At 42.6% G+C, this 22,854-nt stretch overlaps 1 protein-coding gene across 1 annotated transcript in view; it reads left to right on the top strand.

The window, feature by feature from the left end:
• SLC1A4 (solute carrier family 1 member 4) overlaps positions 1 to 22,854 on the top strand; it is a 48,603-nt gene that overhangs the window by 7,404 nt on the left and 18,345 nt on the right. The window contains exons 2-3 of the mRNA XM_014569035.2: positions 14,452 to 14,494; positions 17,783 to 17,845. Coding sequence (XP_014424521.2) covers positions 14,452 to 14,494; positions 17,783 to 17,845 — 106 coding nt within the window. The remainder of the gene's footprint in view (positions 1 to 14,451; positions 14,495 to 17,782; positions 17,846 to 22,854) is intronic.

The raw sequence follows: 22,854 nt of genomic DNA, 5'->3' as shown, positions 1-22,854 counted from the left end.
CTGATTTCAGACAGTAGGAAGTCAGTGTTCTTGCGGAACTTCAAGCGGCTAGTGTAGACAGCTGGCAAGCAACTGCTTTTGCGGAAAAACTTGCCAGTCTAGACACAACCTCTGTGTAGTATCCTTTTGACTTTGATTTTTATCTGCTTTGTTTTAAGTACCCATTCTCCAGATACTTATGCTCTGTCTCCCGTTCTCCTCCCTTTTTTTCCTCCTCCCTTTCCCCTCTCTGTTTTTTCTTTGTGATCCTGTCTAATATCTGTTTTTTGGGCATTGATCCTTTGGCGAAGTGTCTGAGATGTTTGTCCAATGTACAAAGCAGACGGACACTTTCGGTACAAGCATACTGTGGGGCCGTGCGTGTACCTATGGCTGTGCCGCTGATTCTCAAACAGTTTCTTGCTATTTCAACCAGAAAGGACACTGTCTCAACAACTTAATTACCTGCATCCTGCTTCAGAAGCTTTTTAAATCTGCACTTGAAAGGGAATCCTCTGAACTGTCATTCATGCTAAAATTCGACACTCTACGCGGGGGGCTCAACAAAGACTCTGGCTATCTTACCCATTACAAAGATAGCCTCTCCAATTAACACCTCTAATATCATTAGCTCACAGACATTTACCTTCCCCCCTCCCCTGCATCCCCCTTCTGTTCTGAAATGTGATTGCCCTTTTCATATGTGTTCATTTTTTTTAACTGTATCCTTTGGTATATATGGTTGTGACTATTTTCTTCCACTATTTGATCTGAGTAAGTGGGTCTGGCCCACGAAAGCTCATCATCTAATAAACCATCTTGTTAGTCTTTAAAGTGCTACATAGTCCTGTATTTTGTTTCATGGGGAAAGCACACCACACTGATACGCTATGATTTTTTGTTTGTTTTTCGTATAAGATGCTTCTGTTAAACGCAAGGATACAGGGCTTTGATGTTTGCTTGTTTATCCCTGGTGTCTGGCCTTACAATCTATGTATCTATGAATTGGATTGTGAGGTGATTATGACCCTCTAAGTGCATTTTTTTAAAGGCACCACATGGAATTGAAAGCCCAGACTGGCATGTCAATATTTAATATGGATTCTCTGGAGATTAGGAAAGCTGCCATTTATCAGGACATGCAGTTCTGTTTTTTAATGTCTGTTGGCTTGGGGGCCACAGGTAGTGCTTTGCATTATGTGGGAGGCTTCTGCTTGGCTACATTCCCAGGCTTGGTCACTGATCACTCATTAGCAAGGCCAGACCTCTGAAGAGAAAACACACACACACAGCTCTTGCAGAAGTAGTTTCTTCTGTGGTTTAACAGCAAGCTGACTGATGAGGGGATAGGTACAAAGGGAGAAAAAGGAATGAGGCTACAACTGAGCAAATACAGAGGCGCCTTCTGAGAAATACAGGTTTAGAAGTGCCCTTTCTGGGATCCTTGACTATCCTTTGATGTCATGAAATTAACTTGGGCTGGCATATAAAATATCTGGGCTAATCTAGTTTGACAATGAAGTTTTGAGGTGGGCTAGTGAGCGATTCTTTGGGGCATCACAAATTCAACTGACTTATGTTTTATTTTAAAAATACGGGGATTAAGGCATGGCTTTCCAGGCCTTTGCCAGCCTCTTGCTGTGGAAGCAGAAGCTAGCTGCTGGTGCGAGATCCAGACGTAGCTGCCAACATTTAGAAAAGTTCTGGAAGGACAATTATTGAATCCAGGTACAGGGTTTGCAGTGTTCTGTGCATTTTAGACTGTATGCAGCACTCTACAGATACACATTAACATGCCATAAACTAGAGCGGGTCAAACTATGATTCTTTTCAAGAAAGATGTGAAAAAATTGGAGAGGGTCCAGAGAAGAGCAACGAGAATGATTAAAGGTCTAGAGAACATGACCTATAAAGGAAGGCTGAAGGAATTGGGTTTGTTTAGTTTAGAAAAGAGAAGATTAGGGGGGACATGATAGCAGTTTTCAGGTATCTAAAAGGGTGTCAGGAGGAGGGAGAAAACTTGTTCATATTGGCCTCTGAGGATAAAACAAGAAGCAATGGGCTTAAACTGCAACAAGGGAGGTTTAGGTTGGACGTTAGGAAAAAGTTCCTAACTGTCAGGGTGGTCAAACACTGGAATAAATTGCCCAGGGAGGTTGTGGAATCCCCATCTCTGGAGATATTTAAGAGTAGGTTAGATAAATGTCTATCAGGGATGGTCTAGACAGTACTGGGTCCTGCCATGAGGGCAGGGGACTGGACTCGATGACCTGTCAAGGTCCCTTCCAGTCCTAGTATTCTATGATTCTTTTCGATAAGTAAAAAGGAAAAGGTTGATCTTATTTACTTTTATGTGGTTTATATCTTAATATAAAAGGCTAATATTTTGACCTTATGAAAATTAAACATTTATTGAAAATCAAAACAAAATATTTCAGAATATTTTCCTCCCAGTTGTTCGAAATCAAATTTCAAAATCTCAGTGTTTTCTGCAGGATAGAAATTCTGACTTTTGGCTAGCTCTAGGACCAGCTCCCCCGGGAGGAATTTAAAAAAAAAATCCCTATGTTATAGATCAGCGGTTCCCAACCTTTTCAAGATGGGGACCCATTTTGACAATTCAGGAAGACTTGGTGACCCAAGGCAATTCAAAAACAGGGGGAGGAGAGGGGACAGAGCCATCTGGGGAGACAAGTGGTGACCCTTTTGAAATGTAATGGCAACCCATATTTGGGGCGCAACCCATAGGTTGGGAAGCCCTGTTATAGATGAAGAAACTGAAACAGACACCATGAGCCCCCAGGTGTGTGTATCCAAGCCAGACTCTGAATGTAGTACTTCTGTTCTTAGGCCACATCTTCATAAAGATTGATCTTCCAGTGTTTGATTTAGTGGGTCTAATTTAGGCTCACTAAATTGAACGCTGGGTGTGGCTCTGGTCAGCATGGGTACTTTTCATGATGAGTTAAGGGAGGCTGATGGTAGAATTTGCTCCCGTCATCCTCCTCTGTGAAGACGGCACCAAACTTACCAACTACTTGCATCTTCCCTCCCCCCTTGCTGTATCGGCTTAAAAGCCAGTCTCCCCCCCCCCCCCCCCCACCATCACCATCTCCACAGTGCCGCCTCCTCCCCACACACACACACTGCTGCCTAGAGGTAGCAGCAATGGGGGGCGGGGCGGGGGGCCCGGGGAAGCTGCCACAAAGCAGCTTCTGCCCATGGTGGGCCCAACCTTGCCACGAGCAGAGGCTGCTCTGCGTCCCACAAGCAGAGGCAGCAGCCCCTGTCTACCAGGGGTCCCAGCAGACAGGGGCTGCTAGACCTGGTGTGAGCCAGGACTGAGCAAGGCTGTCTCAGTCCTGGCTTGTGCCACATCTAGGAGCCACCCCCACTGTGGCTCTGCATTTTAAATGTAAAGGTTGGACCTCTCTAGTCCAGAACACTCTTGTCCAGAAACATCTGTCGTCCAGCATCGTTTTAATTAGCCGTATGTCCACTTTTCATAGGTGTGGCCAACTTTCCCACAGTCCTATAAAGTTTGTTTACATCCACCAGTCCTAGCTCTGTGTTCTGTGCTATTATTTAACTCTAATTTACCCCTACATGTCCTTTAAACAGCCCCATAAGCAGTGGAAGTGTTGGTAATGCTGCTAGACGACATTGACCTTGTGTGGTCCAGAAAATTCTCATTTGGAACCGGTCAGGCCCCGAGGGTTCTAGACCAGAGAGGTTCCAACCTTATAGTAATAGCTGGGCAGCTCTTACTACATTTAAAATGCAAAAGCGCAGTGGTCCCGGACCCGGTGCAAGCTGGGACTGCTTAGTCCTGGCTCATGCTGGATCCTAGATCTACCGCTGCTGTGGCTCTGCAGTTTAAATGTAGTAGGAGCTGGGTTGCCTATGTCAACTAATCGTGTAATTAATACAAATTGTATTGACTACATGATTTGCCAGTTACCTGCCTCTTAACATCCTTAATGTAGACCTGGCCTGAGTCTCATTGTCAGTTGAGCTTGCAGAGAATACTCTTGCTGCCTGCAGTGGCCTTAAATCAACAACCTAATGGCATTCTAACTCTCAGCCATGGATTAATCCTGTAAATCGAGGGATGGATAGGAATGGGCTTCACAGATTCCAGTGCTAGCTCTAGGCAATTGTGGTGGAGACGTGGGACTTAGGGAAAAAACAGCAACAAATTTTCAATCTATTTTTGAAAGTTATAAAAATGCGAATATTAGTAAACAGCAACATGCTACTCTGAGACCAAAAGGGATAACGTCTTGGATTGTAATAACTATGATGTAAGAGAGAGAATGGTGAGTTACTATTAATTGGTTGCTGGAATTGGATTTTCAAGAAATACTAAACACAGACTAATGTTGTTTACTGGTAACAGGCTATGTCCTCATGATTGTTGCATACACTATGAAAAAGGCAGTGTTGTAGGTTAAACAGTAAATGGTACCAGCTGCATTTTTTGCTGCATTTTAGAATAGAAATTATCCTTCCCTACATTGTTGGTGTAACAGATTCTTTATAATTATTGGGGAATGGAACAGTAGCTGTTCGTACAAGGTGGTGCATTAGTGAACAAGATAAAAGTTTCCAAATAGGAGTTGATAGAAGACCCCAGTCTAATCTCCTCTTGCAGACGTTGTTTCCTTATCTAGGTTCCTTTTTGAAATGATTAAGTAGGGGGTCAGTGCTGCCTTGCAAAAGGTATTGCGTGGGTATTTTCTAAGCTCTGCCAGTGCCCAGACCTGAGGCCGTGCTGTCCTTTCATGCTGAGTGATGCCCACACCTTTGGTGGCTGTATTTCTCTTTTGCAAATTATACACTGTGATGGGACAAGTGAGGAGTTCTCTGCCCAGCTCCCTGTCGTAACAACTGGCCTAGGCACAGTGGTAAGCATGTCACCTCAGAGTGGGGCTGCACTTGCTACCACACCTCTGAGGCTAAAGTAGCTCCTCTGTTTTAGGCAGCCCCTTCTTCTGAGAAAGGGAGGATTGAATTAGAAATGGAATACATCTCTCGCTCAGCCATGTTGACATGCACCATAATGATGTCACTCTCTTCCTCCGTAGCACTGACAGCTTTCCGTTTTACCACCTCTGTAATAGAGCCAAGTCTGTGCTATCGCTGAGCCTCAGCCTGGCAGTGCACTCGGTATCAGGCAACCCCAAAGTCTGCTCAAGGGCGGCCAGCAGAGTGATAACACTCGTGTGCTTTAGTAGGATGTAACACACTTCAGGGTTTGAGGTCTTTAAAAATTTGGTTTGCTGTATAATGTTACACATTCAAGTAACCCATTAATCTAGCAGTGTTTCTCAACCTTTTTTTTATAAAGTACCCCTTTTTAAAAAAAATTATAAGTGTACCACCACTACCTGCAGTTTTCAGACATACACGATTTTTTTTTGTATTGTTGCAACCTACTTGTTTAAACAACTTAATCATAGCCGGGCGGGTGATGACATTTTGGGGTGTAAAAAGTACAAAAATAGTAACACTGTAAAACTTAAAACAAAAATTCAGTTCTTAGAACTTCATTTGTGTTGACGTACCCACTAGACTTCTCTCAAGTACCTCTAAGGGTATTCATACCACTGATTGAGAAACACTGATCCATCCCTACTCCCCAACTCCTTACATCCCTTAACCACACCTACTGTGGACCTTCTGAATCACTGCCCAGTGGTCTTTCCTGAGTTTGGAGTGGCCCCATTTCACACAGTTCTAAGGGTGCATCTACATTGCCCCCATCGCTCGAAATAAGCTATGCAGTTTGAGAGTCAATTTCGAAATAGCTTATTTCTTAATTTGGTGCTGTCTACCCAAATAATGTCTACCCTTACTCCTCATGGAATGAGGTTAATAGGGATGTTGGAATAGCGAGCCCATTATATATTGAAATAACAGGCTTGCTGTTAAGACACGGGATAGCTATTTTGGGATATCGCTGGGTATTTTGGGATACCCAAGGGTTTGTCTGCCTGGGAAAGTGCTATTCCAGTATAATGTCCCATGTGGAAGGGTTGTTAAGATTTGAAAATTAATGCTGATTAAGGATGGGTGAGACTTTTAAAGTGCAATAGCTGTTCAGGAGTATCTCCCTGTGTGGACACTCATACGCCAGAATAATAATAGAGAGGTAGCCGTGTTAGTTTTTCTTTTTGTTTTTGCAAGATCAGACTATGTAGCACTTTAAAGACTACCACGATGGTTTAATAGGTGATGAGCTTTTGTGGGCCAGATCCACTTCCTCAGATCATATTCTGGAAGAGAATTGGCATGCCCATATATACCAAAGGAATACAGTGAAAAAAGTGAAAACATTATTAAACTGACAAATCAGATTTAGTACAGCAGGTGGGGTGAGGGAGAAGGAGGGAGGGAATTGCTATTTATGAGTCAATGAATTGCTAATCAGGGGTGATAAGCGGGGAAGCTATCTTTGTAATGGTTAAGGTAATTAGCATCTTTGTTAAGGCCCATTTGTAAAGTGTCAAATTTAAGCATGAAGGAACATTCTGAAGTTTCTCTCTATAATCTGGTGTTAAAATCTCTTTGAAGTAAGATGCATGTAGTAAGGTCGTTAAGATTATGTCCAGGTAGGTTGAAATGAAAAGCAACTGGTTTTTCCTTGTGAAGATGTCTGATTTGTGGGCATTAATTCTTTGGTTAAGTGTCTGAGAAGTCTGTCCAACATACATAGCAGAAGAACACTGTTGGCACATGATGGCATAAATTATATTTCTGGGTGAACAGGAATATGTGTTCTTGATCATATAACTGACATGGTTAGGTCCAGTGATGGTGTCACAAGAGTAAATATGTGGACAAAGTTGGCAACGGGGTTTGTTGCAAGGGAAAGTTCCAGGGTTGGTATTAGTGTAGTTGGTAAGAATCTTCCTGAGGTTAGGTGGTTGTCTATAGGAGACTATGGGTCTGTCCCCCAGAGCCTCTTGGAGTGTAGTATCCTGTTCCAGTATAGGTTGGAGGTTATTGATAATGCGTTGGAGGGGTTTAAGTTGGGGGCTATAGGTGATGACAAGTGGTGTTCTATTGTTGTTTTTCTTGGGCCTGTCTTGAAGTAGATGGTTTCTGGATATTCGTCTGGCTCTTTCAATTTGTTTTTTTATTTCCCCTGGTGGGTAATTGAGATTTAAAAATGCTTGGTAGAGGTCTTGAAGTTTCTGGTCTCTGTCAGTGGGATTAGAACAGATGCGGTTGTACCTAAGGGCTTGACTATAGATGATGGATCGAATGGTGTGTCCTGGATGGAAGCTAGAGGCATGTAGGTAAGTGTAGCAATCAGTGGGTTTTCTGTAGAGAGTGGTATTTAATTTTCCATTAGTGATTTGTACTGTGGTGTCCAGGAAATGGATCTTTTCTGTTGAATGGTCCAGGCTGAGATTGATGGTGGGGTGTGGGTTGTTAAAGTGTCTGTGGAATGCATCCAGTGTTTCTTGGTCATGGGTCCAGATCATAAAGATGTCATCGATGTAGCGTAAGTAAAGGAGGGGAAAAAAAGGGGACGGGATCTGAGGAAACGTTCTAAGTCAGCCATAAAGATGTTAGCGTACTTTGTGAGGCCATGCAGGTACCCATGGCTGTGCTGCTGATCTGGAGGTATAAATTGTCCCCAAATTGGAAATAATTGTGGGTGACAACAAAGTTACATAGGTCTGCTACCAGATTGGCTGTGGTATACTCTGGGATAGCGTTTCTAATCGCTAGTAATCCATCTTCATGTGGAATATTGGTTTAGAGAGCTTCTACATCCATGGTGGCAAGGATGGTGTTATCAGGGAGGTTATCGATGTTTTGTAGTTTTCTCAGGAAGTCAGAATAAGATTGCCTTGTTCCTATTTAACATAATCTACATCTGAAGAATAACTTCCCTGTCTAGACAAGCTCCAATTAGAGCAGGATACTATGGGAAGCTGCCTATCCTTCATGGCAGGACATGGGCTAGGGAGAGAGCGAGAGAGGTTTTGTTGTGATCCTGGGAGTTTTGTTTTTCTTTTTGGCCTTGTCACCTGAATAACTTCCATTTCCCATCTCAGCCCTCGCAAAATTAACAATTCTAGCTAGCAGTGACACTTAGTGGATAGAGCACTGAACTGAAACTTGGGAGAGCTGAGTTTGATACCCACCATTGGCTTTGCCTGGCAGATTACCTTATGCAAGTCATTTCCTTTCACTGGTCTCGTGTTACCCTTCTGTAAAGTGGGGATAATAAATTATACTGATCTCCTTTGTAAAGTGTAAAAGATCTGTGGATGCCCTATATGAGTATTACAGTTATTTGTTTCATAGGAACCCATGTAAATTCCAGGTATAAAAGGGCAAACCGAGGAAAAAATATTGTCTAGTGACTGTATGTGGTTTTCATGTGCAATGGCACATTTGCCTAAGTGCCATCCTTCCTTTATGCTGGCACACATGGACAGGAAGCATATTTGTGCTTCTGCATGTGAATTTCCCATTTTGAACTGGGGACATAACGAACACAGACTCATACTGACAGAACTGGGGCTGGCTTTCCAAGGGCTTTTAGTTTTGCTTCATTGCTCATAAGCAGCCCTGCCTGTGATGTGAGCACATGATCAGCCTACATGCCTGTCAGTTCTGGGGATGGCATTTTCCTTTGGAGCACATTTGATTTCTGAACTTTGGGATTTCTATGGGAGTGTTTGCACAGATTTCTCCTTGGATGAAGTTGTAAGCCTGTGATGCTTTCACACTAGTCTGTCTGTCATAACAGGCTGACTTAATTCACATGATGACTTGAATTATTATGCTATTGTGTCTAAAACTACATCTTAGTGTCTGGCTGATGTTTATTCAATAATAGGTTTTTAGGACATTTTTTCTAAATAGTAAATTTCACGACAAGAACATTAAATTAGATGCATCCACAAATAAATGACTTAATTACAAAATATCTAGTCTGAGGGGGTTCCTTTTGATATCAGTATCCTTAATTTGGCCCATGATTATATTGTAACCTAAAATTACCTAAAATTGCTGTCTTTAAGGTCAAAATTGGGTCAGGTGATTGGGGAAGTATAGTTCTATTTCTGTGCACCATCTTGAAGCATTATCTGTCAGTTGCAGCCAAAAATTGCCACTTGCTTTACTGAATTGGGACTTTCTGCAGCGTTCAACCACATACTAAAACCCAGTGGAAATGAAGCAAATGCTTTAAGTTAAGTACATACTTAAGTAATGAGCCTAACACCCAAACCCTACAAACAGTTACATGTACACTTAACTTGTATGTTGTGAGTTGTCTCATGGAGGTCAATGGCACAGCTCACATGCATCAAGTTAACAATGTGCGCAGTTGTTTGTAGTACTGGAGCCTGCTTGAATTTCTCTCCCTTGTTTTCTGTTTTTTTTTTTTGTTTTTTTTTTAAATAGCTCAGCAAGATATTTATACCATGAATTTCTATGAAACAAAATGATATTTCTCAGCTCTAATGCGATCTGACTCAATAATCCAAATGATTCCTATCACGCTTTCAGTGCTGTTGACAAAAGCAACAAAAAGGCTGTGAGTGTTAACCAGTTGTCTTGTGAAAGTCTGTGTACTTTGTAGTATCAGCAAGGCTGTGGGAAAGTCCATACAGTGTGGCTAGATAAAGAAACTATGAATAGAAGAACACCAAACAGGGCATCAGTTGTGTTGATAGTGTAGGTTAGTTAGGCTATGTCTACAGCTGCAGCTGTGCTGCTCTGAGCTCTCTCCTGTAGCTGATCTAGGCTGATGGTCTGGGTGACAGTGCACAGATCAGCATAATTAAACCACGCCAACAAGTGGCAGTGAATCCTGCCGAAACAGCACTGTCCACACCTGTGCTGTTGGTGAAACGTACGTCAGTCAGGCATGTGGGTCTTTACATTTTTTTCCACATCTGGGCTAACAGAATTTTGTGCAGACATAGACATTAGGGATGTAAAATCCCATTTAATTAGCTAACCAGTCAAAGGGTCAAACATTAGGTTAACTTATTAAACAGGGGTAGGTAGGAGAGCTGTTCCAGCCCACTGATCTGGAGTGGCACCCTCGCCACAAGCAGGGGCTGCTCCAGCCCCATGGAACTGCTGGCAGGCTCGGAGGGAGCGTTTGGGGGGCCCTTGCCTCCAGACCCCACTGCTGCTTCAAGCCTTCTGACTCCCAGTCTGCGAGCCCACCTGGGCTGGGAGCCAGTAGCTCCACACAGACACACACGGCTGCCAATGCCGAGCCAGCAGCCCTCCGCCTGTGGCAGGCCGTGGGCGGGGGTTGCTTCCAGGTAACTGTTAATCATTACTTGCTAAGTATCACCCGTTAAGGGTGATACTCACCAGCTAACCTGTTGACTGGTTACCTGTTCACCTCCCTAGTAGACATACCCTTACCTTCAGCTGGCTTCTTTTCCTTTCTCTGCTCACTCCCCCTTTGCTATTCCCTGGATTTGCTTCCTTTCTTCTCTACGCTAAGGCAGCGGTTCCCAACCGCCCACCAGCCACACATCCCTGCCTGCTGGGCTGCAGCACACTGCCAGGCTATGCCCCCAGCTGCTAATGAGCCCCACCTGCTGGGGTTCCCCATAAGGTGCGTGCTTGTGCACGCACAAAAAGTTCTCTTCCCACCCACCTCCCCACTCAGCAGCAGGGTGAGCAGCAGTAGGGAGGGCCTCACTGTGACCCTGGTTCCAGCTCCAGCAGCCGCTCCGTGGCCCAGCTGCTGAGGTTATGTGATGGGCAGCTGCAGCGCTCGGCCGGGGCCAAGCGCCACATGGAGCGTGTCTGACCCCGTAAGCCCATTGTCCTCCCATCTATGCTGGCACTTCGGGTTGACTCCCTCCTTTCTCCTTGTTTGGTGGGAGCCTCCCCCTGGCCTCCAGCTGCTCCCAGCCAGCATGCACATGCAGGGACCTGCCACCACCCGGCCGTGCTGAGCGGTGGGCGCTTTATCCTTCTTGGGGGCATCTTGTGCATAGGAAGGAAGGGAAATCAGGGTTCAAAGAATCAAAAAAGCATTTCCCTTCCTTGATTTTGACATGCACTATACATTTATTTTTATTATCCCAGGATCTACATTTTGTATATTTGAAGAGCTTATTTTATTGGCATTACAATTCAAAAATTCACCAACTTCATTCTTCTGATAAAGTCCACATGACTACCCCAGTCACCCCAGCATCCACAAAGCTGTCACTCATTTATGCATGCATGCCCCAGTTTCATTTTTTTTCCCCTGGCAGGATGCTGCTGACATGAGGATTAAGAGCCAAAGCCCCATCCTCTGCTGTCATTAATGTTTTTTTTACACGAAAGCACTGTCCATGTGTTTGGTTATGTTTTGCAATTCTTGAATACTACTTTTGGGATGGGGTGGGGACTAATAATAAAAAAATCTGTTACAATGACATGTATTGTGCGGACAGAGATGCAAAGTAAAATAACGTGATCCTTAAAATTAATTACCATAATACATATGCAAATAAATTAACTACCCTCACGAATGTGCAAATGTTTCAGTGCCAGTCCACCAAATGTTTTTGAATGAGTTCACCGGTATAAAAAAGGTTAGGAACCACTGCTCTAAGGTCTCAATTACACTTAAATATTTTGCTGATATGCTAGGGTTAGACACAGGTCCACTGACACTATAGTTATTCCCTCCTAGTGAAAACACAATTAGACTGACAAAAATGTGCTTTTGTTTCTATAGTTTACAGTGACTTGGGCAGTGAAACAAACTTGCTGGCAAAAACACTCTTTTCCCTGTATAATTAGTGGCATTACTGTCTCAAAAAAATCCCACCCCCAATTGACATTTATTATGCCAGCAAAAGCTTTAAGTGTAGACTTGGCCTAAGCCAGACCTTTTCGTAGTATTTTCACCACCGTGCCCACCAATGTTCCCCATAATCTTCTCCATCCATGTATGGAATAAACTTCATGTGCATCAATGAATGTGCATCACCAGTGGAAACAAAACACCTAATAAGCTTGGTGGCATTTGAATTTCTCCAGAGCGGCCGCACAAGTGCGCAGCTTGTTTTCAGATAGGTGACAGATCAAGCCTACAGTTAGAAATACAGGTAACTCGCTACCTCAGCATTTACATACGTAGCATACCGATGACTATTACTTGTAGGCAGTGGGTACAGGGTTGTTAAGAATCAGTACTTAAGTAGGAAATATAATGGAAACCTCCACACTCTATTACAGTTTTAAAGTACAGAATTGTAAGTATTAGCTGGGATGGTAACTGGTTAAGATAGGAAACTTTGGTCACTTTGCACAATAAAGAGGGGTAAATAGCAGTGTCCCCAAAGGATCTGTACTGCATCTAGTGTTGTTCAGTGTACTCATAAATGATCTGGAAAAAGTGCTAAACAGTGAAGGGCAATATTTGCAGATGATACAGTATTTTTCAGGATGGTTAAGTCTAAATCTGACTGCAAAGAGTTTACAAAGGGTTATCACAAAACTGGGTGACTGGGCAACAAAATGGCAGATGAAATTCAATGCTGAGAAATGCAAATTAAGCACATTGGAAAACATAATCCCAAGCGTACATACAAAATGATAGGGTCTCAATGAGCTGTTGCCACTTAAGAAAGATCTTTGTGGGATTGTGGCTGGTTCTCTGAAACCATTTGCTCAATGTACAGCAGTAGTCAAAAAAAGGTAGCAATCTTAGGAACCATTAGGAAGGGGAAGATATAATGCCACTATGGAAATCCATGGTATGCTCATACTTTGAATGCTGGGAGCGGTTCTGGCCACCTCTTCTCAAAAAAGATGTTGGAATTGGAAAAGGTACAGAGAAGGGCAACAAAAATGATGTGGAGTATGGAACAGCTTTCCTATGATGTATAGTTAAAAAGACTAGGACTGTTCATTTTGGAAAAGAGATGACTAAGTGGAGATACTCTAGGTATCTCTAAATTACTAGTTGCCAGAATCTGGGACTGGAGTGCAGGGGATGGATCACTCAAATCACCCTGTTCTGTTCATTCCCTCTGAAGCCTCTGGCATTGGCTCCTGTTAGACACAAGCTATTAGAGTTGAGGAGCCATTGGTCTGACCCAATATGGCCCTTTTTATATTCTTATAAAAAAAATCTCATATGAAGAGAGAAAAAGTTGCCATTGTTTACCTGAAAAAAGGAGACAAATCAGAGGGGATAAGAGAAAAGTACATAAAATAACGAATAGTCTCAAGCTAGATAATGAGCTTCCATAACACGAGAACAAAGTTCATTCAGTTAAATTAAAGGTAGCAATTTTCAAACTGATAGAGGAAATACTTTTGCACACAATGTGTAATTAATATGTGGCACTCATTGATGCAGGAAGTCAACGAGGCCAAGAATTTAGCAAAAATTAAAGGGGAATTGGAACTTGCCTATATATTAAAAAATATCAAGAGTTACAGTTACTGTTAAACATTTTGGAAGAGCTAGTAAACTTCTGCTTCAGGCCTTATGACAGCTATTAACTATGAAAGATTAGGAGGTATCTTACACTTTTTTTCAGAAGCATCTGATACTGGCTACTGTTAGTAATGGGATACTAGACTAGATGGACTATGAATCTGAAACCATATAATTGCCCCTATGTTCCTAATAACCAGCAGGAAAAAAGAACTATCAAACAAATGATTGTAAAATGGGTTCATGTTATGAAACTTGCATACATCTGACATTCTATAAGTGTGCTAAACAAGTGTAATTTACCTATTGAAAGGACAGTAATGAAGTATAACGGTAAAAACTGCTGGGGTGCAAAATAAAATAGGGAGTGCAGCTTTATCTTATAATCACCAACTATTTGTTTTCTTTGTTAGGCTTGGGTGGTGATTTTGAAATCCCTAGTTTTTACATACTCCCAAGTTAGAGACCCCTGTTTTTTTACTTACACACACATTCATGCAGAATGCTAAATTTAAATGAGTTATTTCTTATTACTTCATACTTCTTGTCAAGCACTTACACCTGATATGCACTTTACAACATTGTTTTAAGTCACTGTTGGATTTAGACTATAGACTTCTATGGAATTGCACCTGCTTAAACATAGGATTTTAATCCCTTAGTTGCTGTTTGCATCACCGATCTGTGGTATTGTCAGGTTTTATCCTTGGTATTTAGGGAATTGCATTTCCTGGATCTACTCCGTGGCCCTTGCAGTATTGAAAGGTTAAATGGTTCTTTTTATGAAAAAAAATTCACATGAGAATTAGAAGAATGGGTATTATTTTAACTGTAACTGAATTGCATGCTGTTTAGTAATGTGGAAAGCAATAGCTCTGCTTAGGCATAAAACTGCTGAAAGTTAACAAAATATACAGTGTTTTAATGCCAAAATATTTGCCCTCTGGTATAGGTGTTGTGTTCCTATATCAAGTAAAAAGCAATGATACGCTGGTTGTGTACTTTACTTTGTTTTGTTTTTTTTACAGAAATCTGTTTCCTTCCAATCTGGTTGTTGCAGCTTTTCGAACGGTAAGATCCGTGTAGCTTTCAGAAATGGCCCGCACTGAGCAGGCAAGCCAGAGGAATGCCGGCTTCTCATAAATCCACCACAATGATTCATGATTGGGGGGGAGGGGGCGTATTTCCAGAAACTCCTGTAGTAGCATGGCACTCAGCTCCTTTTGAAAGAGCGTATGAACGGGGTGCCTTGCTACATTAGGCTCTCTCGAAAATCCCACACAGCGGTGGTGTACTGATTAGCCTGCCGCATGGCTATCATGCATCCCGGTCACAGATGTTCATATGGCCTATAGATAATGATGGGGAACTAAGTCTCGAATGAATAGGGCTAAACCACCAAAGATCTACTGGAATATAGCAAAGAGCCTTACCAGTCATGACTTGTCCCTAGTTGTCTCATTTCAAACCTGACATGCAGCGCAATAGCTAAGCATGGCAGTATGCTAGCTGGTACCGAAAATCATTTAAATTAGATGAGCATGAGCTGCTGAGTTGGAAGAAGATTTTCGGTTTGGGCCCGTGATGGGGTAAAGTTTCAGAAGACCCCTTGGGGATGCTTCCTGGACAAAGCCACTCACACTCACTTCCTTGCTCTCTGGGGCTTCTCACCATTCTGTCCTGCTGGGCCAGCTCACGTGGTCTCCCCCAGCCAAGGCACAGATCTGAGGTTCCCCCTCCCCTCCCGGAGAGCAATATAAACACTGAACCTTTTCTGGTCTGAGGAGAATGCAGTTTCGGGCCCAGGTTCCAGGAAACACTCTCCCCTTCCTTTGAAACGAAAGACAGAACTATGTAGCACTTTAAAGACTAACAAGATGGTTTATTAGGTGATGAGCTTTCGTGGGCCAGACCCACTTCCTCAGATCAAATTGTGGAAGAAAATAGGATCTGAGGAAGTGGGTCTGGCCCACGAAAGTTCATCACCTAATAAACCATCTTGTTAGTCTTTAAAGTGCTACATAGTCCTGTTTTTTGTTACAGCTAGACCAGACTAACATGGCTACATCTCTATTACCCTTCCTTTGATATTTTCATACCCTCTGCTTCTTGTTTCCTGCCCCCTTCCTTTCCCCTCCTCTCCTTTCTCCCCTATTTATTTTGGGTCTGCACATCCTAAACTCAAAACTCTGGTCATCTGAAGAAATGGGCTGTGCCCATGAGAGCTCATGATACTAGCTACATGTTTTGTTAGTCTATAAAGTGCCACCAGACCATTTGTTGTTTTTTAAATTTATCCTGTACAGACTAACTCGGCTACCCCCAAATCTCCCAAATAAATCATCCAGGTAATCGCCCTTTAACAATGAAAGAGAGAATGTACACAAAGGGAACAATTATTTACACAGGGCATGATAGTAAATAAAAGTAATTTTATTAGGTACAAACTAGGGAAGTAAGCAACTAATCGACTATCCGATAAGCAAAAGCTTATTGGATAGTCCACACACTAGTCGACTAGTCGCTCCCTCCCCCTTGCTGCCTCTACCACTCAGAGTTCCCCGCTGACCCCAGGCTCCACCTCGCGTTTCAATCTTTGAAATGCACAAGAGCCCCTGCTAGTTAATCAAAATTTAACATCCCTAGTACAAACAGTAGGATTTAAGTGGTTGCAAGTGAAAACAGGGAGAGCAAACTGAATTACAAATTTAAAGTTGCAGAAAACACATAGCTAGTTCTAATACCCTGAAGCTTATTACCAGTTTACCCTAAATCTGTGCTTATTTCAGCTGAACTTCCAAACCAGGGAAGATCATCTTACCCTGGGTTCTCTGTCTAGTTCATTCTCTCGTGAGTGACATGCTAGCTAAAGACCAATAGCCTGAAAACTTTGCATCCTAAATAGCCTTCCTTTTGGATAGGAACTCTTTGTCTCTACCTTCCACTCTTCCACGGTAGACCCTACCAGTTAGGGTGGTCACATGACTTCGTAAGACCAACCACTGCTAAGACTTAAAGGACAAAAAAGGCCGTTTACAGGTGACCATCCAGACATTGAGGGAAACCTTTGATGGCGTTTGTTTGCATATTTAAAACCATAAACCATTCCGTACTCCATATTTCTATTATTTTACATATAAGAATGATACATACACCAGAATAAGATGTATAGATCCAGCAGATTGTGACATAAAAATTGATAGGTTACATGAGGTATTTTGTCCAAAACATCTTCAAGCTATGCATATTTGTATCTATAAGTCAGTTTCATAAAGCAGTAGGAGGGGAATCCATAACAGGGCCCATTTTAGATGTATGTAAAAGATACCTATTGCTGAAGACACTGTATTGCTACAATTCGTTCAGATTGCCGAGCTGAAAAATAACCATTGTTAACCCCATTGTGTTTTTTTCTTTAAAGCAAGATCAAACTCCAAAGTTAGGTTTCATATAAAATCCATAGGCCAAAATCCCATATGAAATAAGTGGGAAATATAGCCACAGTATTCCTTGGTGTAGAGGTATTCTGTAACAACCTGATGAAGTCCAATGTGCTACGTGTACAAGGTTTCAGTGAGGAGAGTCTGCTTTTTTTTTTTTACACTGTCCTTGACACAATTCACCATTATTCAAATTTTTTATTTATAAAAAAAAAAAATCAAGAGCTTTGCTCTTGGCATGTGTTTAATATATTTAGAAGTCAAGGCTCAAAAGTTGTGTGTGTCACACGCAGAACTGGGTCCAATAAAAGCTATTACCTCACCCACCTAGTCTCTCTCAATATCCTGGGACCAACACTGCATACCAAAAAGGCATGCCAATCCTAAAATACGCATCAGTTTTGAAAATGGCAGTGATTACTTTAAATTTAAAACGGTTTGTCTATAAATATTTCTTAAATACTAATGTACTGTAGTGGTGAGTTTCAGTTATTGAGCAACTTAAAGGAATATTGTCACTTGGAAGCTATGCAGTGGAAGATTGTACTCTGGTATTGCCACACAGGGTGGGAACTGAATACCTAATCGCTCTTTTTTCCTGTGCAAGAAGGGCCCAAGTCAGTTTGGGTTAATGGACCCTGTTCTAATCTCCATTGCACGGGTAGGAGCTGGGAATAACTCTATATATGATCAGTAGAATTATTTCAGATTCTCACTTGTGTTCCCTTTCTCTATGCAAGTTTAACTTAGTTTGTAGAGATCCTTTTACATCCCGATCGATCTCTGGGATCTAGATCAAAACAGTCTGATGAAATCATGTAGTGGCTGGGTCACCTTACAGTGATGACATGTTGTACTAATACTGGTAGGGTCACAGCAATAATCTGATGGACAGAAAACATGTTTTTTGTATCCACAGTATGCTACAGATTACAAGATAATAATACGAAACATCTCTATTGGAAATGTGACATTTGAGAAGGTAAGGCAGTTTCTTTGTATCTATCTATGGCATTTATATGACTTCTATTACTGTAGTATTGGAATGTTTCATGGTCTCTGTCTTTACCTCACAACATCCCTGGGAGGTAGGGAAGTGTTATTACCTCCATTTTGTAGATGGGGAACTGGAAGGGAGAAGCTAAGTGACTTGCCCAGAGTCACACAGCAAGTCTGAGGAGGAGAAGGGACCTGCAGTCACATCCTCAGAGTCCAAGGTTAGTGCCCTACCACTGGAGGACTGACCCTTAGCCCTTCGGTTTAGTCCTTTTATTTATATATAAAAAAAAAGAAGCCCTCAGACATGACACGTTTCCTCTCTGCATTCTTTAAACCAGTATGTTGGTTGAGATTGTAATTACAACTTCATCTGGTTAATCACTGATTTAAAGGCTGCAACAGTTGGTTCGCAGCAATGATCACGACAGGTGAAGCAGAACAGAGGCAAATCTGCAAGTAGCCAGAAAACTACATCTGATTTGCAGGTGTGGAGATGTCAGCTGACCTTTTTTTCAAAGGAATAGCCTGCAGAGACTTGAGTGTCATTTCCAGAAGTGGTTAGCATTGGCCTGTCTCTGCTCCCACTCATGGGAATCTTGCCCTTGTACTCCTTGTGGCTCTAAGGGTATGTCTACACTAGCTCGGTAGTTTGAGCTAGGTAGGCAAATGAGGGCAACCGGAGTTGCAAATGAAGCACAGGATTTAAATATCCCGGGCTTCATTTGCATCTTCCCGGATGCCGCCATTTTTAAATCCCCCTTAGTCCGAACTCCGTGCCCGCGGCTACACAAGGAGTAACGGTAGTTCGAATTAGAGATCCTAATTCGAACTACCGACTGCGTGCCGCATGTAGTTCGGACTAAGGGGGATTTAAAAATGGCGGCACCCAGGAAGATGCAAATGAAGCCCGGGATATTTAAATCCTGTGCTTCATTTGCAACTCCGGTTGCCCTCATTTGCCTACCTAGCTCAAACTACTGAGCTAGTGTAGACATACCCTAAAAGTTTCCACCAGCTTCGTAACCATCTCCTCTGAACTGTGCCAGTCCTTAGCCCTCTCTTTGCCTGGCAGGTTATCAGTAGGTGTACACCAGTCCCTGTGTCCCTTTGAAGTGTCCCCTTGTAATGTTTAGCCCTTTATCGACTGATCACTCACAGAAATACCAGCTCTACTGCCCCCAAATGGACAACATACACAAAACTTAGAGTTAAGGTCCTGAGCAACACCAGGTAAATCTTCTAGTTTCAGTCTCTGTACATAACTTCTTACACGGTATCTGTACGTACATTTCACGACACTAATGTCCCATGTGATCCTGGCTTTCATTTGAGACCTCGCATGACGTTCTTTGGTAAACCAGAATGTACATGCCAGGATCAGGAGATCCTTACCATCCCCCTACCATTTTGTCATTAAGGAGTCCTAGTACCTCACTCCACGAGTTTATCCCACTGATTCCCCATCAGTAAGCTGCAGTTTTTAGAGTATTTCACTATACCTTGAAAAGACAGGGAAATGGGGGAAAAAAAAACATGTCCTGATAAACAGGGCTTGACAAACCCCGGCAAGAGCTACTCGCCAGCCCTGCACTGCGCAATTGTTGGGGAAATCTCGCTCCCCTGGGGTACAGAGTCCCCAGAAGGATCCGAGGCTGGAGGTCAAAGCAGTGAGGCAGGAGAGAAATCTAGAAGGAAAACTTTATTATGCATGCATGCAGGCTGACAGCTACCAGAGTGAGAGCAGCAGCAGCCCTGAGAGACAGTTTCAATGATCCTTTATACAGTATGTTCAGACAGTTTAGTTGTTGATTATTTTCTTTAACATATCAAAGTCTCAGCAAAAATACTCCGAGACGTTTCTGTTCACACCAGAAGTGCTAGAAGTAAGTTTTACAGTACAAAGGCACATGAGAACCTGAGTGAGGAGTCTACAAGACAAATTGTGACAGACTAGGAGTCTCCATGAAGTTGAGATAGGCATTGTAAGGGTCTTGATTAGAGTTAAGATGATTTCTCTGTTACAGAGAGAGAGACCTGGAAAACTTTTAACCCTTACAGCAGTTTTCTTTTAGAGAGTTTTGATTTCCTCCACAGTCTCCCCTTTAACACAATTGGAGTTATTTGATTTTTCTCCCACACATGCACCAGACCGGCATGTGCGAAGCGCCGGTGAACGGGGCGCACGGACCAACCGGCTGAAATCTACTTGCCACGGGCGAGTAGATTCAGCGGTTTGTTGAGCCGTGCTGATAAACTCTTTGAGGAAGTGCCTCTTCATTCCAGTCTCAAACTGCCTGACACGGAAAAGCCTTTTCTGTTCTAACATTCAAGTGCATCCCCCCCTAAGAAACTGACAAACAAAGCAGCATTATGGACACAAAACAAAAATAGCGTTCACGAGAGCTTTGTTCCCTGATGATATTCAGGACACTTATCTTATTGCCTTAATTTACGCATTTAGCACGAACATTGATCACTGCTCTGTTCCTCAGTACTCTCTGAATATCCTACTGTCTGTTTGTGTTTTAGCAGACGGAATGAAATCTATAGCCCAGAAGGGGTCTGCTGGGATCTAGAGATGATCTAATTTCAGTATGTAGTTTTAAACAAAAGAGATGCACATGTGCAATATGGTGTAGATAAGAAATACAACAATTAAAACAGGGATTAGTATTATCAATATCACAGCAGCATTTCAGCATCTCATTCTAGGGCCCCATTGTGGTAGGCCCTGTGTAGACAAGTATGTGACAGTCCCTGCCCCAGAAAGGACAGACAGGATGCAACAACAGGACAAAACAGATGGGGTGGAGTTGAGTGGGAGTATGAGATGATAAAATTAACACAGCTGAGCAGAAATATAGCTTTCCTTGAGCATAATCCACAGATACTACAGGGCCTGATCCAGTGGCCATTCAGATCAATGAGAGGCTTTGGATCAGGTCCAATTTGTAATTAACATTAGACTCATAAAAAGGAGAAGAAGGAAAAGTGTTGCCCCATGTTCAATTGAATACTTTATCTTGGTGAACAAAAATACTGGTGTAAGGCATCTACCATCTTCAGATCTAGTCCAGAGTAAGAATGTTAAATATCAGTTAATTCAATAGTCGATTAACCTCATGAATTCTTATCTGTTATCGACTATTCTGTAGTCCCTGGGGGTGAGCCCAAGCAGCCAGTGCACTCAGGCCTCCCTTCCGAGGAGCCCCCTGCCACTCTGTGTTGCTGCCTCTATATCAGGAGGCAGGAGCTGGTCCACAAGGGGAGCCTGTTTAAAAAAACAGCCCCATAATGGGAGGAACGGAGGGAGGTTGAGCTCCTGGACTCAGCACCAGCCGGAACTGAGCTGGGCTGCCTGCCCGCCTGGCTCCTAATACACTTTAATCGCAGAGCCACAATGGGGGTAGGTCCTAGACCCAGCACAGAGCTGGGCTGCTGGCCAGCCTGCTAAAAAACTTACTGGTGGGAGGAGAGGAGGAACATGTGTGTAGTTTATAGCATTGACCTATAAGCTTTTGCTAATTGACTACACTATTACATCCCTAGTCCAGAGCTCATCTTGGTGCTGATGCTGTGTCTTGTTGAAATTCAGCTGCTAAAAGGTGTTTTTATTTTCCGTTTGTCTGATCACTCGTCACTAGGGGCACGGAGACCACTCCCAGTGGAATTAAGGAGGCTCCATCCTAGCATCATTCCAGTGTTTAAAAACAAAACTGTGTATTGGAGAAAAGTCTTTACAAGACACGACTGGCTACAACAGACAGCTATTAATGTCAGACTAAAATGCTTTATGGTGTTCTAGGAAGGAAGCATAGAGTTCCATTGAACAAGAGGCCTGCACTGTGTAAAAATGAAAAGAACACAAAAGAATTCCATCTTTAAAGCTGCCAAAAGACCCATTTAAATCTTCTGAGGGAAAAACAAAAAGGAGCATATTTTTCAAAATACATCCTACAGTGGGCTGGACAGCTGAACCCCAGTCAGCTAAGGATAGGTCTGAGTCCAAGCAGCTCACTGGGGTGTCAACTCTTGACAAAATTTGTCCTGGTGCACAGATAATGAAAATTCTCCTCTCGTTGGAGCCCCTGTAAATTAGATGCATTTCCACTGTTTATGTAAATGAGCATACTGCATAAATATATATTTAGATCAATCCTTTCCCGTAGGGCTGAGAACTTCAAAATTAAAAAAAAAAAATCAGAACAAAATGCTTCCTTTTTTAAATTTTCATCTTGTGAAAAATTTTGAAGTGTTAAAAACATTTCAATCATGAGCCATTTCAAAGTGAATAATCAAAATGTTCTGATAAGGTTATTTCGACTTTATCAAAAACTTTTAATTTTCATTTTGGAAAAAAATTGAATCAACAGATGGGCAATATCTGATGGGAAGGGGGGAGTTCAGTTAGAAAAAAAATTAGTAGCTCTACTGACTCTGCTTTTCCTTATTGCCTGCAAGCAAACTCAGTCCAGAATCTGAGATTCAAGTTGGATTCTTTCTGACTTGTGCATCACTTACTCCTGTGGGAATTCTGAAAAATTCTGCATATTTTATTTGTCAAATAACACAATAAAAATCACCCCATTTTCAATTACTTGTTGAAAAGTATTTTGACATAAATTACCAAAATAACTGAAAATGGTATGACTATATTGTTTGTGTTGTTTGGACAAATTTTGTGTGTGTGCAGAATTTCTCAAGAGCACCAGGTTCCATGTGGCACAGCCAGGGTGTGGGCAGCTCAGAGGAAGTCTGGATGCACAGGGGATTGGTGCAGGGTTCTGGGTAGAGGGGGAGGGAAGAGGACACTACAGGTAGCTCCCCCTCTTAACCTAACCCCTATGCATCAGACACCCCTGCAACCAATCCCCCTTCCCTGCTGAGCCTCACCCCCCACACCTTGAAACTCCACCCTGAGCTTTGCCCCCGCCCTCAAACACCTCCCCTTCTGCAGCCAAGGGGAGTCTCTGGGGTTTCATCTGACCCAGG

The sequence above is a fragment of the Pelodiscus sinensis genome, chromosome 3 (genome assembly GCF_049634645.1).
Source record: "Pelodiscus sinensis isolate JC-2024 chromosome 3, ASM4963464v1, whole genome shotgun sequence".
Taxonomy (NCBI): Eukaryota; Metazoa; Chordata; order Testudines; family Trionychidae; genus Pelodiscus; species Pelodiscus sinensis.
The sequence above is the reverse complement of the archived record's forward strand: the minus strand, read 5'-3'. Positions and strand labels throughout refer to the sequence as shown.